Below are 16,166 nucleotides of genomic sequence, written 5' to 3' on the forward strand. Positions count from 1 at the left end.
CTGAATTTTATGCCTAAATGAACTACCAAAGAAAGGAAATAATTAAATCTTGTGAAGATATGAGAGAGAGAATAAAAAACAAGTGGAAAGAAATTATGGTCTCTAAGAAGTATTTTTCCTCCAATAAAATTGGTCAACATTTAATTAGAATAATACAGGAAGAAAGCACAGAAATAATAAAATCAGAGATGAAATAGCTTACTTGATGATACTGAAATTAAGGCATTTCTAAGAAATTATTATGATTAACTATGTAGAAACATATTGGACAATCTAGAAGAAATAGACAAATCACAAGAAACATAATTGTCAAGGTTAAATCATGAAAAAAATAGAGCATATTATCATCTGTTACAAGAAGAAAAACTCAGTAATAATGGAAAGAAACAAAACCGAAGTTAACCAAAAACCTTTCAAATGGTTTTAACAGTGAATTAATCCCACCAAGAATTAATGCTAATACTTTTTAGACACTTCCAAAGTACTGAAGAGGGGACATACCTAAACTCATCTTAGGGACCAGTATGGCTTGATATCAAAACCATAAAAAAATTATAAGAAAAGAAAATTACCAGCCAATGTTCATGATGAATGTAGATGTAAAATCCTACCAATAACTATAGTAGTAGGCTGAATTCAGAACATTTAAAAAAAAAAAAAAACAACAAAGACCCAAACTAGAAGCATTTATCAGGAAGGATAGAACATGATTTAACATAGAGAAATCATCCAAAACAAAAAATTCTTATACAGAGGTTCACATTGATATTTATAGTCCTTAACAAATCTATAAAGTACAATATTAAAATTCAATAAAGTTTATCATTATTATGGTGAAAATATTTTAAAACTAGGTATATTTCCATATGATCATGTATACAGAAACCCTAAAATCCACCAAAACGCATTAGAACTAATAAAAATTAGCAATGTTGCATAATATAAACTAACATCCCAAATCAGTTGCACTTGCATACACTAAGTGCAAACAACTTGATGAGGATTTTATAAGCCCATTAGAAAAGTGTTAGTAAACATTAAACAATTAGGAATAAGCAACCACATTAACAGAAGATTAATACACTGGAAATTGTAAAGAACTGCTGAAAGAAACGACACAGAAAAAATTAAAAGGACAGGCCATGTTTGGGGCTGGGAGGTTTAATATTGCTAAAATATCCATATTATTCAAAGCAACCTACAAATTCAGTGGAACTAATATCTTATCAACATTTTTAACAGACATTAAAAAAATAAATTCTGCATTCACAAGAAACCCTGAAAGTCCAAGATTATCTGGAGAAATAGGAATGTGGGAAGAATCACAGTGATGATATCAAAACAAATTACAGAGCTGCAGCACAGCTCGGTCTGAAGGCAGAACAACATGCAGAAGAAAGGAGCCCAGAGAAGTCCCGGAAGTATACATCCAATGGGGCCAGTGACACACCATGGGGAACAGAATGGTGTGGTTAATCTGCCCATCCATATACATCTTAGAGCAAACATCAACTCGGGGGATCAAATACCTAAATATTTAAGACTCTAAATCACCAAAGACTCAGAAACACAAAAATCAAAACAGAAAAGTCTTGGTAATTTTTGGATAGGCCACCAAAAACACAAAGAAGTAGGACTAGATTACACTGAACAATTAAACACTGAATGTGAGGAAATGGCAGTCTGCCTGGTCCTCAGTGCTCCAAACAACAAGGCACAGCTACAACTCGAAAAACAAACAAAAACAGAAATGAAAGAACAAACAAAATACTATTTGAAGAAACAAAGAAACAGTTCTTGAATACAATTTCTCTAAAGATCTATAAATGATCAACAGTATTTAAATGTACTCAATAGCATTATTATGTCTTATAAATATACAGAATATATATACACATAAGCACACACACACACAAAATTTTTCTTTTAATTTCCTGTATTCATTCCTAAAACCTTTGAACTTGCTATGCTGCAAGAAATATGTTTTGCATTAACATTTAAAAAGGTGTTGGAAGATGGCTGAGCAATAACGACTAGGACTGCTCTTCCAGAGGACAAGAATTCAATTCCTAACATCTATGACAGATGATTCACAGCTATCTGCACTCTAGGCCCAGGGAATCTGCCACCATCTTCTGTACTCCATGGACAACTGCACACAAATTCACACACACAATAAAAACATAAACATTTAAAATATTTTTAAAATGGCAGAGGGTACATACCATCTTATATGATTTTTCCATGTCCCTCTCCCTAAAATCTTCAGATATTACTGATATTAGTGTCTTTCTTTTCCTCAGCCCTAACTCATCCCTGCCTCTTCATTGAATGGTATGCAGTTGTCACTTAACATTCTAGTCTCCATCCACACAAAGTTACATGCTGACGCTCTAGAGACTACTCTTCATTGAGACAGGAGTCATAAACTGAACCACAAACAGACCTGTACACCTGGAACTGGAAGAAAAGAACCTGCTAGAAAATGTACCTAGGGAACTTGGAATACATCTGAACTGTTAAGTGCAGAAGTTTCAGGACATAAAAGGTGTGTGCATGTACATATGTGACTACAGGTAAGGTGGCCAAATAATATACTAAATGGACAATGAATCTATACAATAAATATTTATGGAATTAGGCTTTGCCACTGGCCTGTTATCTATACACAAGGTCTAGCTTACTATATTGATTTTAGAACAATTAGAACAGAGCTTATCCATTTCCCTGATCATGTGTATATCTGTATCTATATAACTTTGGTTTTTCTAACACTAACACTAACACACACACACACACACAGACACACACTCACTCTAAGCATCAATAAAACAGTACTATTGGTATTCGATTTGACTTTTTTATATATCTTAGTATTAAAAAAATCCATGTTTAGTCAATATTTCATACAGCTCTGCTGGGCACGATCAGGCTATGCCCTGTTCTAAATTGCTGACAAGCTTTGAAATACCCCATACTCAATTGAACAAAGACTGAGCCTAGTCCAAAGTGACTTCATATTATATAGCAGTAGTTAGTTGACTGTATTTTGAGTAAAATTGTCAATGAAGAATGACTCTACATCTTGCTTGTGTGATTAAAAACCACCAGTTGCCCAGCATAAATCACAAGGTGCAGACTAATAACTTGTTCATGCAAAAAAAAAATTACTATCTATGAACTTACTGAAGTATATCAGGAACACGTGTGCCTATTAAAATCATATCAGAAAATCTAGGCCTGTAAACCTGTTAGACACATCAGACCAAGGAAGGATGGAATGCCTTCATCACCATGAAACATACCCATCATCCCACCCAGTGCACGCATTACAGGGCTTATACGGGACAAGGTCCTAACTTCTGTTCCAGGGACTTCAACTCAGCAAGATCCTGTACCTGTGGTTGAGTCAGCTCTGCTCTGAACTACCTCCAGCAATTTCAGCAGGTTCTGGGCCATTAACACCTCTCTACAGGACTTTGTACCACATGCCTTTGCCTTTAATAGTCTCTTTTACGCTTCTTAATGCCATTTCTATGGATCACCTTTTGATCTGGGAGATAGTTGTAATTAAGATAAGAAAAGAACTGTTGACTGTCAAAAGCTATCATCAAGTAAAGTCAGGCTTATCTAGTGAGTTATAGCCTAGGTAATGGACACAACATATGGACTTGAGGAATCTGTCACTGCAGGAACAACACAGGCAGCCATACTTCTGACACGGTATCGCTACGGTAGTGAATTTTGGTTTTACCCACTGTACTTTACCTTCTGTAAGTAAAGAACGGTTCCCTTCAGGACAGCATAAAAGGTTTTCCATCCTCGCTTTCCTCTTGGAGCTACGAGAGGGAAATGTAAAAGTTTAGTTGAGGAAATCAGCTCTTAAGAGGGACAATTTAAAACTTCAACTTGGTGACTGCTTTTCAATATTCCTGGTTTATTAGCTATTGATAGAATGAAAACTAAGTTTCTTTAAATCTATTTGTTCTGAAATACTTCCTGTGTGTTGCTGTATTTCAGCCTCACAGTGACCCTGGCAAGCAGGCAGAATGATTTTCCTTGTTTTATAACAGGTAAGCTCAGGAAAGCATCTTGCTAATAGTCATACAACTCGAAGGAGAAGCTAGGAAATGAACCGTAGGAGCGCAGCTTTACCCTGTCCTACAGGACAGATGAACCTCAGACGAGGAAAACAGAGACGGGCAGATTAGAATAGAATATAGAATTCATCCATATGAATTCAAGAGAAGATATCAAGGGCTACATTAGGAGAGGACTGCTCCCCCGGCATTTTTCTTACAGTGCTTCAACCCAAGCATAGCTCTGCGATCACATCCACGCTGGTCTTCGTAGAACTCTGATTGCCACACGCAGTTGAGTTTGTTCTCCCTAACTAAATGTCTCTTTCCCTAGACTTCGAATGACTGAGAACAGACATCCTCCATCTCTGGAATTCACAGATTCTTGTGTAGTGTAAGCATCTAAAGGTACCATCTTAAAGATTCCCCAAATCAGTTCATTCACAAGTCTTTATATTCCTTTCATCTTCCTAGGATATAAAGCAGATTTTCTCTATTCACTTAAGCAACTCACCAAAACACTCAAGCAAAAATACAGATCAGACAAAAGTTCACAATTTATTCTAATAAAACTGAAATATGTAACTAGGAAATGTTATCACCTGATTATAGCTTCTATAAACACAAAACCAGAGGGAGGGGCATTTACTCATATCCATCTAGAGCACATCTGATTTTCTTTAATTTGGCCACCTGATTAATTTTGGAAATATTCATATACTGATTTCTTTCAACTGAATTCTCAGGACTCTCAGCTTGGGATCTAGGTAACCATCCACCTACAGAATCCAAGTGCTTCTGCCAGCAACATACTGAGATAGCCACCTGGCAAGGAAGACCTCAAATATCCGTCCTGCAGGTTTCCACGGGAAACAGAAAAATACCATTCCTTCTGTTTCTACTAGGTGAAGTTTAAAAGTATGTGTAATATTTGTGAGGTTTTTTTTTTTTTAAGCACAATACAAAATCCACTGTAAAAAAAAATAGTGTGTTAACATGAAAGAGCATTTGTCAGATAGCCATGGTGCTTTAGGAGATGATAAATTTTGATGCTACCCACAAAAGAATCATGCACATAAGAGTGACCATGATCTGTGTCATCTGCTGCAGAGGGGGCTGAGATGTATCATGGTGCTAGAATTCATATTATCTCATAATTGACCCCTTCCTGGAAATTTACACAATCTCTCAGAACTTCAGCCCATGCATTAAAATATGGGGCTAACTTGTATAACATTGTCTAAGCAAAGGACTGGCTACCCACTGATCAGAAATAGAGAGAAATACGTTTCCTATGATGTGTTTATAGGTCCTAGTGTTGAAAAGCTTTCCCCGAGCCCTGAGTTTAGTGTATGAGATCTTGAAAAATTCAATGCAAATACCTACAAATCAATCATTCTGCCATAAAGAAGAAATCTATCTATGAACCCAATTATAGGCTCTTTAGCAGCACCATAGTGCATCTGTCAGAAACAGATTCTGAAGAGCAATTCATTTGAGACAGCAACCTGAACACCAGCCCTGAAGATCAATGCCAAGTTGTCCTGAACACCATCCCCGAGGACCAATGTCACGGCACCCTTTGCTGTACTTAATACTTTCCCATTTTCCACAGAAGTGTGAGGCGGAATCTGGTCTAGTCAGCTACAATCTTGCTTAAGACTTAAATAAAGTAATTTGTAGTATTCACAAGCAAGGGTTCATTGTCTACAGCCAGTTTGCAACAAAGCAGAGCTCTGAGTGCTCCTCACCACAGTGCTAAAGGAAAGGAACTATCATCACCTCTATTTACTCAGGGACTGTGGGCATAAATAAATGACTTGGAAAGAGGAGGACCACTGTGCACAGGAGTAGTCTGGGAGGCTCTCTGTTTCCACTTGCTACCAACTCCACTGAGTTGCTATTGAGAATGCATGAAGAGAGGCTCAACTTGTGAAACACCATGGGTGAACACCTGGAAGGAAGGGCACTTGTCCTCAGAATGATATCTGTGGGAATAGTATAGGCAGGAGAAAGAGAGTCAGAACCCAGAGGTTTGAAGTAAATTAAATAAAGAACTGGAGGAGGAGAGGAGAGGAGACTTTACCGGAGTCTTGCTATGGTGGCTGGGGCTAGCCTTACATATATCTGTTCTAATTGGTCTATACCAGTATTGCAGGTAGGTAATGCCCTGTAACACATGCTTACATAGCTATAACTAATTATCTGTGCAGCCCTGAACAGTTAAGAAAGCTGCTAGGGGGTTATCCATGTGAATATCCCAAAGCTGTTTTACTGAGGCAATCCAGATGAAAAACTTAAGGACACCCTAGGAAGGAGGAGCTGGAAAGGTGGTAGTGAGACTGGAGGGAGGGGATTTAGGTACTTTCTCTAGCTTCTCTGAAATCCGGGGCCTTCAAATACATCCCTGCTCACAGCTAAGATCTTAGATGAGAGGTACAGCCTTGTATCTTCTCTCTCCAACACTTCTAGAGAGTAATAACGCAAACATCAAAAGTATAATACAAAAATAAAAAAACCCAAAAAATAGTATAATAAATATGATCATTGTAACAAGAGTAGCGGCTAATGATTACTGTGCAAATACTGTATAAGGACAATTTAAATATCTCACATGTATAATCTAGAACATGAACTCTACAAGGAAGCAATATTCTTCCAATGTCATTAGATTCATGGAGAAATATATTTAAAATATACTGCAATCTCAACAAAGACATTCCAAAATAAACCCAATATTTTCTGAACTCAGAAACAAAGATGCAGTCAGTAAACATTCTATACTAATACGATGAGGACTCATCTAGATTAGATTTGTAAAATTCAGAAGATATTTTAAAACAGTACTTTATTTCCCTAGTGATGGTGTCTCAAATCCCCCAGGTATCTATCTGCAGATGACAGCTCAGGTGTACAGGATCTGCTTCATGCAACTGTTTTGCGAAGATTTAGATAAGCCACAGATGATACAGGAATCAATAAGAGAAGTTAAGGGTAATCAATGCATATTTATCCCTAACAAAATATCCTCAAGCATGAGAACTATGACAGTATTAAATCTTTATCAGCAGAGAATAGCTTTGAATCTTTCAGACTAGTGTTTGAAGCAATTAGATCCAAGGTGAGCATAACAGAAGCTGCCAGGGGGAGATGAGTCACACAGTATTAAGCAAGTGATAGTATTAGTTATTCCCAGGTTTATAGCAGAGTGGTAAAAACACAATACTGTTGTATGCTACTGTAATGCTATATTTCTAAATTGATTTCCTTTGAATCAAGGCAATTTATATATTAAAGAATCATTTGATTCTTATATTCTTTGTAAGATAAGCATAGTCTTGCCTGTTCAGTTACTTGTGTTTTTTTAAAAGGAAAAACTGGGGCAGCCTAACCTATACCCATTGACTTAGAGAAAAAGATTTCCTTCTTTTTTATGATAGGAATAAGCTTACATTATTGACAGAGAGCAGAACATGAAGGAAAAGAACTAAAATATTCTAGTGCAAAGCCCCTGATACCTGCACAAAGCCTTCTGAACTAGGGAAAGGCACTGAAGTGAAGTAGCACTCTAATGCCTACCAGTTCTCTTACTATAAATACTATTCACTTAACATTTATGGTCATAAACCTGTAATATGGTAATGTTACAAGTTTCATATTTACAATGTTTAGTTGCTCCAAACATGTGAATAAGATCAGGATACATTCTACCCTTATTTTTGTGTACACTTTATTTTCAGATTTTAAAGAAATAAATCTCAAACTGATCAGGAAATTTCCTGCTAGTTTGCTTTCACAGTACCAGAAAGTCCTACACGTGCTTGTAGAGAGAATATCTTGTGTCTTGTATGGATACATCACTTGTCAATTAAAAAACAAACAAACAAACAAACAAACAAAAACCTATGGCCTATAGGGAAGGGTAGAATAGAGGTGGATTATCTGAGAAGCAGGAAGAATTCTGGGATAGATCCAGGCAGGAGATTTGCTGGGAAGATCTAACAAGACAGATACATGGTAACCAGCCATATAGCAGAATGTACATTAAAATAAATGGGTTACATTAAGTTATGATCTAGTTAGAGAAGATTCTAGCTATCAGGCCAAGGTATTTGTAAATATATTTTGAGTATGAGCCTTATTTCTGGGAGCATGGGGCTGGGAGGAAGAACTGGGCTTAACTTCAACACATGCTCCTGGAGAAGAAGCTAGACTCTACATGCAAAAATACCAAAGTGCCAGGCAAGATATACCTACTGGCTTAATAGGGCATAACTATTATAGGACAACCTACTGATTTGATTTGAAGTCTGACCAGGTAATTGTAAACCCATGGTTGGGGCGCGATAGGCCTAATGTAGAACATACTCTTCAAAATGGTCATGTCAGCAAACTTCCTTCTGATTTTGTTTGTTTGTTTGTTTGTTTGTTTGTTTCTACTCATAGATGTGCGTTGCTCTCAACTTTGGGCAGAGGGAGCTTCCTGCTGCAGTCAGTGGAAAGATACATAACTAGTTAGAGCTAAGAATAATGATTTCAAGTACCCATCCCTAAGCCAAAATCCTTTATCAATACCCCAACTCTGTTCCCTTCATCCAGTTCCAGCCAAGTGTCAGGGAACATCTTCAGAGTGGAGGCAGAAAGAATGCAAGAACAGGGGAATGAGAGGAATTCTGTGAAACCCTGTCATCTGTGAAATGGATACTGCACTCAAATTCTTATGAGCTTGAGTTACTAGCTCTGGTTACCAGCACAAGATCAATTCAGCTAACATGGATGAGGGAGGAGTTCTTGGGCTCCATCCACAATTAAGGAGCTATTGGTAGTTAATATCTATCTGCTGGGAGAGGGAGAATAATTTCTTTTTTGGGAGTGTGACCACTTCGGAAAGAGGACGCATAGCACTTTTACTTTACCTGGGAGAGGGCATGAAGTGTGATGTATTTATTAACACATTCATTGTGCCCATTTAGTCCTGAGTCCTGCTGACATTGAGGTATCAATGAACTAGAAATGATAACCTGAACTTTCTATATAAGCATTAATAAACAAAAGAATATTAAACCCAAACTCATATATGTGCCATTCAAGCTGAACTGATATATACATCATTCAAACCCAACTCAAATATGCATCATTCAAACCAAACTCAAACTCATATATGCATCATTAAAACAGAACTCATATATGCGTCATTCTGCTTTTAAAGAGGTGCTTCCATGGGTGGCCTCTGCTACAAGTCCAAGATGAATGTAAATATTTGTCAGGCTTTGTAAAAGATCATAGAAGGTAACTACATATGCACATTAGGTAGGGCTTACAAAGAAACAGGGTGGGAATTATGAGAATAATGACATATCCTTTTATTTATTCATTCAGGAAAACTTTTCTGCTGGTCATGGAAACACGTGGTTTTGAATTTAATTAAAGCAAACCTCATACTATCTCCTGCTAGGATGTTTCTTTCCAAGATAGCATCATGACCTGACCTTTCAACTTCTATAAGGTCAAGTGTTGTTTAATCCAGGAGTCTTCTATCCACTTCTGCAGCACAGTGCATATTTCCTTCATTCTCCAAATATTAACATTCATCCTCTCCTCACTCTTTCTCCCTTTCTCCCACCTCCTAGAATTCAACCTCTGGCCTGGGGCATGTGGGACAAATGCTCTATCACTGAGTACCATTCTCTGTCCTAGAATTAATTTTCCATGGATTACCTAACACTTGCATAAATTTATCACAAATATAACATAGCACTCTCCTCAAATTAAAATGGAGCCTCCAAAACTACTTTGTTTGTTGGTATCTACAGAGCAGATACACCTTCCATTACTAATTGAAAAGTTCAAAATATTCTAAATAGACAGATACACAAAATATGATCCAGCAGATATTAATATTATGGTGAAGACTGTATAGTACTTATGCTACCATTCGGGTAGGCACGTTAGAAGATAGGATGCAAAAAGAGGAGTGGTCAAAAGGGCATGGTAGTTTATGACCATAATCCCAGCATGTACTCAGGAAGGTAAGGCAGGAAGATTGTCATGAGTCTGAAACTAGCATGAATAGAGCTACAGAGTTCAGGTTATCACAAGCTGCAGTATAAGACCAAGTTTCAGAACATCTAAAACAAAAACAAAGGCAAACAAACAAACAAAAAAGATAGAGAAAGGTCATTTAAGGTCAAATATAAAATGTTCTATTAAGATACTGTTGGATATGGGATAAAATATCAGAAAATAACCAGGCTATATTATATTACAATATAACACAGATTATAGTATAATCTATATTATAAGAACTAATATAGATCGACAAATTATAAGGATATTTCAGGGTTAGTTAAGGAACATTCAGCAGGGACAACTGACTTTAAAATTGGAGCAATCAGGTATCTTATAAAGCAGATATTGTTGAGTGAAGATTCTAGAAAACTTGTCCTTGTAGACTTTAAAAAGTGGAGTGAAGCAAAATCTTACTGAAGTCCAGTAACTTCATTAAAGTGAAAGCTGTAAACATTGAACTAAGAGCAACATACTAATGAGTTTTCATCATGCCTTGTGCTCTTTACAAAACTCAAAAAGCAGTTACGTGCTAAGTGAAATATTGCTAATGCCTTACAGTCTGTTTCTACAGTTGAAGGTTACTGATAGAGAAGGATTACTGGTAACAATCAAGTTCTATTAAATTCAGAGCACCCTGTGACCTATGGAATGATGCAGCCACAGCCATTGCTGAGCATGCATCTCTACAAATAGCAATTCAAGTCAGTCATTGTAATTGTTAAACAGCCCACACCTCACTGGCACCTTTAAAATGCCTCTAGGCAAAAGCAGCTTCTGGTCAATAAAAATAATTCATAGTGGCAAGGATGCGCAGCCCTCAGACAGACAGCAAGGATGAGCAGCCCCAGACAGACAGCAAGGATGAGCAGCCTCAGACAGACAGCAAGGATGAGCAGCCCTCAGACAGACAGCAAGGATGAGCAGCCTCAGACAGACAGCAAGGATGAGCAGCCCCAGACAGACAGCAAGGATGAGCAGCCTCAGACAGACAGCAAGGATGAGCAGCCCTCAGACAGACAGCAAGGATGAGCAGCCCTCAGACAGACAGCAAGGATGAGCAGCCTTCAGACAGACAGCAAGGATGAGCAGCCTCAGACAGACAGCAAGGATGAGCAGCCCCAGACAATATTTGTTCTTTAAGGAAAGTGATACATCAGGGCTGGTTCTGGGTCTCTCCATCTCAGTAGATCTGTAAGAGACCTCAGCAACTTCTGAAAGGTAGCTCAGATACATGGTCAAGTGAGGCCATCCTAGGCTTAGCTGTTCCTAACTCAGGCCAAATGGCTTGCATTCATCAGACTTCCTTGACTGTCCAAGTGCTTCCCACCTTCTCAGAAAAGGTGACCATTGTGGATCCTCCAAGAGCAAGTCAGCTGTCCTTCTGCAGGTCACTAAGTGATGCTAAAACACTGTCTACCAATCAATCACCCCACACTCCTCATCTGTTTACTGTCAATGGCACAGCCAGCTCTCTGTACTCGAGTCCTTACCTGTGCTTCAACCAATTACAGATACCGATGATGATCTCCCCTTTCCCATAAAAGTCCCAAAAGCAAGATCGGAATTTGTTGTGTGCCAGGCTGTACGCTGAATTACCAAGAATGACCCTTACTGTAATCTCCTGCTATTTCCCAGCTCCGCAGGCTCTGGCTTTTCCCCTTTGAATATTCTTTTCTTGGAAATTCCTTCATGTGCTTGTAGTTAAGGGAGCATTCAGTTAGGGTTGCATTTGAACTGAACATGTAGAATTTATTTTTTTAAATTCCTAAGCAATACAGTACAACATTAATTTCCATATCGCATGCTTGTATTAGGTATTACCAGTAATGCAGTGATGAGTTAAGTACATGTGGGATGTGCATAGGTTATTTGCAAATATCCCATCAGTACACAGCAGCTTTGGAATGAGAGCTCTGCATATAAGGAGGGATGATCTGCATATGAGGGATGACTGTGCAATATTCTCTTAAATCAGAGAGAAAATACATCCAATCATACCTTAGCCATCATCACTTTTGAATGATAATCACACGCTAATAAGTATTATGCTTTTCTGTATCTGTCACTTTTTCTAAACATTATTTATTTATTTAATTTCATTTGGCTATGACTTTAAAATACTTCCTAGTATTAATGTATATTTAACTAACAAATGTTCCAGGATGTACATTACATATATTTGTATACATTACATATATTTGTATATCAGTGACAAAAATAAACATGTAAACACATACACCCCACCACCCACATGCAGCAACAGTCACTAATATAACATATAGCCTTCTAAAATTTTTATGATTGTGTTTACATTGTAATAATAAACTTCTTGCTTTAAAAATGTATACTGATATATTACTATATTACTCAACAAATATTTCCAAAGGATAATATTGTATGGCTATGCCATATTTTACTTAATGCATCATTATTGGCTCAAACCCTTTTAGCAAGACCATGATATTCTGTGGCTGAAATAACAGCTTGGTTCCTTGTATGAGCCAAAAACAGTGGTAAGTACAAAAAGCCTCACCAATTATTCCCAGTTTAAGGGTTCTGTGCTATATTCATTCTCTGTTGGAATATTTGAACCCATAATCTCTATCACAGAAGATTTCATCTCCTTCCTTTTGGAAGTTAGTGTTCTGCTCAGTTTAATGAAACCTACTCAGATATACTTGACTCTTCCTATCTTCTCCTCTAAGTGTAAGTAGTACTGGCACAAAACTAGTGCTCAGAAAATGTTAAAAATATATCAATGACCTATCTCATTTCAAAGGTCAAATTCTTAATTTGGTGGTGTGTGGAGTCCTAAATTTTGTTCATAAAATTTAGTACTACCATGATTCTTTAAGAGAACTTGTTCAACCCCTTATATATCTGTAGCTTTGCTTCTGTGTTCTCCACTATCCAGCAGAAAACATTAAGCAGAAAATTCTAGAAGTTAGCAACTCTGTAAGTTTTAAACTGCACGCTGTTCTGAGTGGTATGGTGCAAATCATCTAGACGGAGCAGCCCAAGGGCCTTTACCATCAACTTGTCCAGCACAGCCACACCACAGCCACTGTTTACCAAGTTAGACCCATAGTGACCATCTCTAGTACATGTGCATGGTCTGTAGTTCAAGTCTGTGTTCTAGTAAGCCTCAGAGCACAAGAGGAGTGATGCTGTCATCTTGAATATACAAAGGAAAAGGTACAAAGTGCTTCCTCTAAGAGGACAGAAGGAAAGGAAAAAAGGATCTTATAGTGTTTTTTGTGATCTATGTTAAGAATAGATCTATTTATTAAGTTATAAGGAAGAAAAAAAGAAATTCATGCTGATTTACTTTCAGCACTTGACAATGCAGAAGTTCTAAGAGACCACGATCATTGCTTAACGTACAGGGAAATGTCATTAGTTTACAGTGTTCATTACTGCCCACAATCTCAGGCAGAAAGTAGGAATCTAGAAAAGTATGCTCTGAGCAAACCTGAGCAGCTCTGTTGTTGTTCATGCTGTTATTGGTGGTGCTCGGGACTGGGTCCTGGGCCTCATGCACACCGAACCTATGGACCCCACTCAATGTTCTTAATTCAATACTTGCATTAAATTACCATAGCAGAGATACAGAACTTATTTTCTCCTTCTCTTAAATGTTAACTAAACCTAAAGGGTAAACAGTAAAAATAGAAGAACTTCTAAAAATTAGATGCAGCAAAAAATCGAGTTTCTCTTCCAGCAAGAAGTACGTCAGAGACTCTGTACCCAGACTTTTTTGGTGCTGAAAGACTGGCAGTTTATGTTCCACTGTTCCCTGTCAGAAGGACTGCTTCTGAGGAGAATGGTGGGCGGCCTCTTTTCACTAACTTCACTGCCTAACAGGGTAGATTTAAATTAAAGAGGCAGCCATCAAATGGAGATTAACCTAAAGCATACTTGTTTGGTTAGAACACAGGACTGTGAAAGGGCATTCTTATTGTAAATAAATAACACTCCACCAAAAACCAGCTGTCACGGGACAAAGGACCACACATCCCTGGCTTCTTTCACTGGACAGCTCTTGGCCCTGTGTGGATAGCTGACACTTCTTACCTACCTAGTTTCCACAGAATAACAAAGGGAGGAGAGACCTCAGCCTTATTTTAAAATAATTGCATTTTTTTTTGTCTTTTCTTAAATGAGTCTCTATTACAAGAGACAACCTTCTTATGGAGAGAAAAAAATCATTTTTAGTATCTCTTAATTATAGTGTCGCTGTCCTAGTGTTATCCAATTGCAAAGCATTCTGCCTGCATTGCCATTCCAACCTTGTTTTCAGTACGTGTGACTCAGGATAACATCGACTCTCACATTTGACATGTAGGATTGGATTTTCAGAACTTCTGATGACAGACAATTGTTGGAATCCCTCAAGAGTGAGTGGAGGTTGCTAGCTGTCTGTGCATGCCAGCCAGCCACCTGCATGCCCAATGAAGGAAACTGAAATCATAACCGCTTTAAAGAATTCTTAATCCTCTCCGTCTTAAAGTGGCAATATTAGAACACTTCAAATAAGACATCCCAGATTAGTACTATCAGTGCAGAATCAACAACAAAAATTCAATCATTAAAATCTTGAAAATTACCAAACTGATGAATTTCTGTGACTTGTTCCTCTAGTCTCTTTCCCCCAAAGGACCTGTCGGCTACTGGCTGTGATAGATAAGGATCTAGCAAACAATCACACTTCATCTTATGTATTTTAATTTGCACTTCCAGTATCCTCCATAGTTTAAAGGAACATCCTGACAACTGTTTTTTTTTTTTTTTTTTTTTTTTGTGAAATGTATTTTTCCTTAGCTGGACATGTATGGTGGCACATACCTTTCATTCCAGAACTTAGAGGGAGGCAGATTTTAGTGAGTATCAGACCAATGCCCAACATGATCTACATGCCAACAAGAACTATAAAGGGAGATCTTGTTTTAACTGCTCCCAGTCTCGAGTCTCAAGCTTGCCTTTTTTTTTTTTTTTTTTTTTTTTAAATGTTCTCATACAGCCGAGGCTGGCCTTGTGCTCACTATGTTACCAAGGACATCCTTGAACTTCTTAGCCCGATATACCATAACATATGGATTTCATGGTGTTGAGAATAGAAAGAAGTGATCTGTGGATGGTCGGCTAGCCTCTACCAATTGAGATTTCTCCACAGCAACACCTTTCCTAATGTATTAGTAACAAATAAAGAGTGTACTTTGAGAGTACAATTTGACATTTAATATCTATATACACTGTGAATTGCCACAATCAGGCTAATTAGCATGACTTTTACTTCACATGCTTACTGCTTTTCCTATTCATTCTTCAATTTATATATAACTGATGACACTTATTTTCTGTGTAGGCAGTATTTTTCATCTTCCTGTTTAGAAGAACATAAAGATCTTTTTCCACTTCCTGAACTCCCTGCTTTTATTTCATGACTCCTCTTATTGGAGACTATAGGGTCAAATGTGGACAATACATAGATTTTACTGAATGTGATACTGTTATCATTCTGACAGGGTATGCTCTCCTCCTCGCCTGCTGGTGAAGCAGTGTCTCTGTTGGGTCAGTTCCTTTGAGAAGCTCTTCTTGACTGGAGAGAGGGCTAGCCCCTGCAGGAGACCCTGGACGGCGCAGAGTGGAAAAAAGCCAGACACTAGGAATGGCTTTTCTTGCTCACCGTTTCCTGTGAGTGTAAAATGAGAAGCTGCTTCAAGCTCCTGCTGCCTTGCTTTCACTGTCATGACTGAGTGTTTTAAACTGAAATACAGAATAAATAAAATCCCTTACATAAATAATCTGAGGGTTTTTTTCCTTGTGACATTGGTTTACTATAACTTTAGCCCTTTGAAAAACACAGGATCATCTTTTTTTCCTAATTAATTTAAGACTGTGTTAAAAAATGTACGTTGTAGGTCTGAATCACTGATAAGGCTATGCATATCTTCTTTTAATCTATGCTTTAATTTTTTAAATTTTATAAGAAAATCATAATATAAAGAATTCTTTGTT

The 16,166-nt window shown here is 37.6% G+C and overlaps 1 protein-coding gene across 15 annotated transcripts in view; it reads right to left on the reverse strand.

The window, feature by feature from the left end:
* Psd3 (pleckstrin and Sec7 domain containing 3) overlaps positions 1–16,166 on the reverse strand; it is a 522,982-nt gene that overhangs the window by 48,911 nt on the left and 457,905 nt on the right. For all 15 annotated transcript variants that reach the window (XR_003947255.1, XR_003947256.1, NM_177698.4 and 12 more), the window contains one exon: positions 3,769–3,839. Coding sequence is in view for 13 of the 15 variants with exons in the window: in NM_177698.4 (NP_808366.2) it covers positions 3,769–3,839 (71 nt within the window). In the remaining 2 variants the exon portion in view is untranslated. The remainder of the gene's footprint in view (positions 1–3,768; positions 3,840–16,166) is intronic.

This window comes from Mus musculus, chromosome 8, assembly GCF_000001635.26.
Source record: "Mus musculus strain C57BL/6J chromosome 8, GRCm38.p6 C57BL/6J".
NCBI lineage: Eukaryota > Metazoa > Chordata > Mammalia > Rodentia > Muridae > Mus > Mus musculus.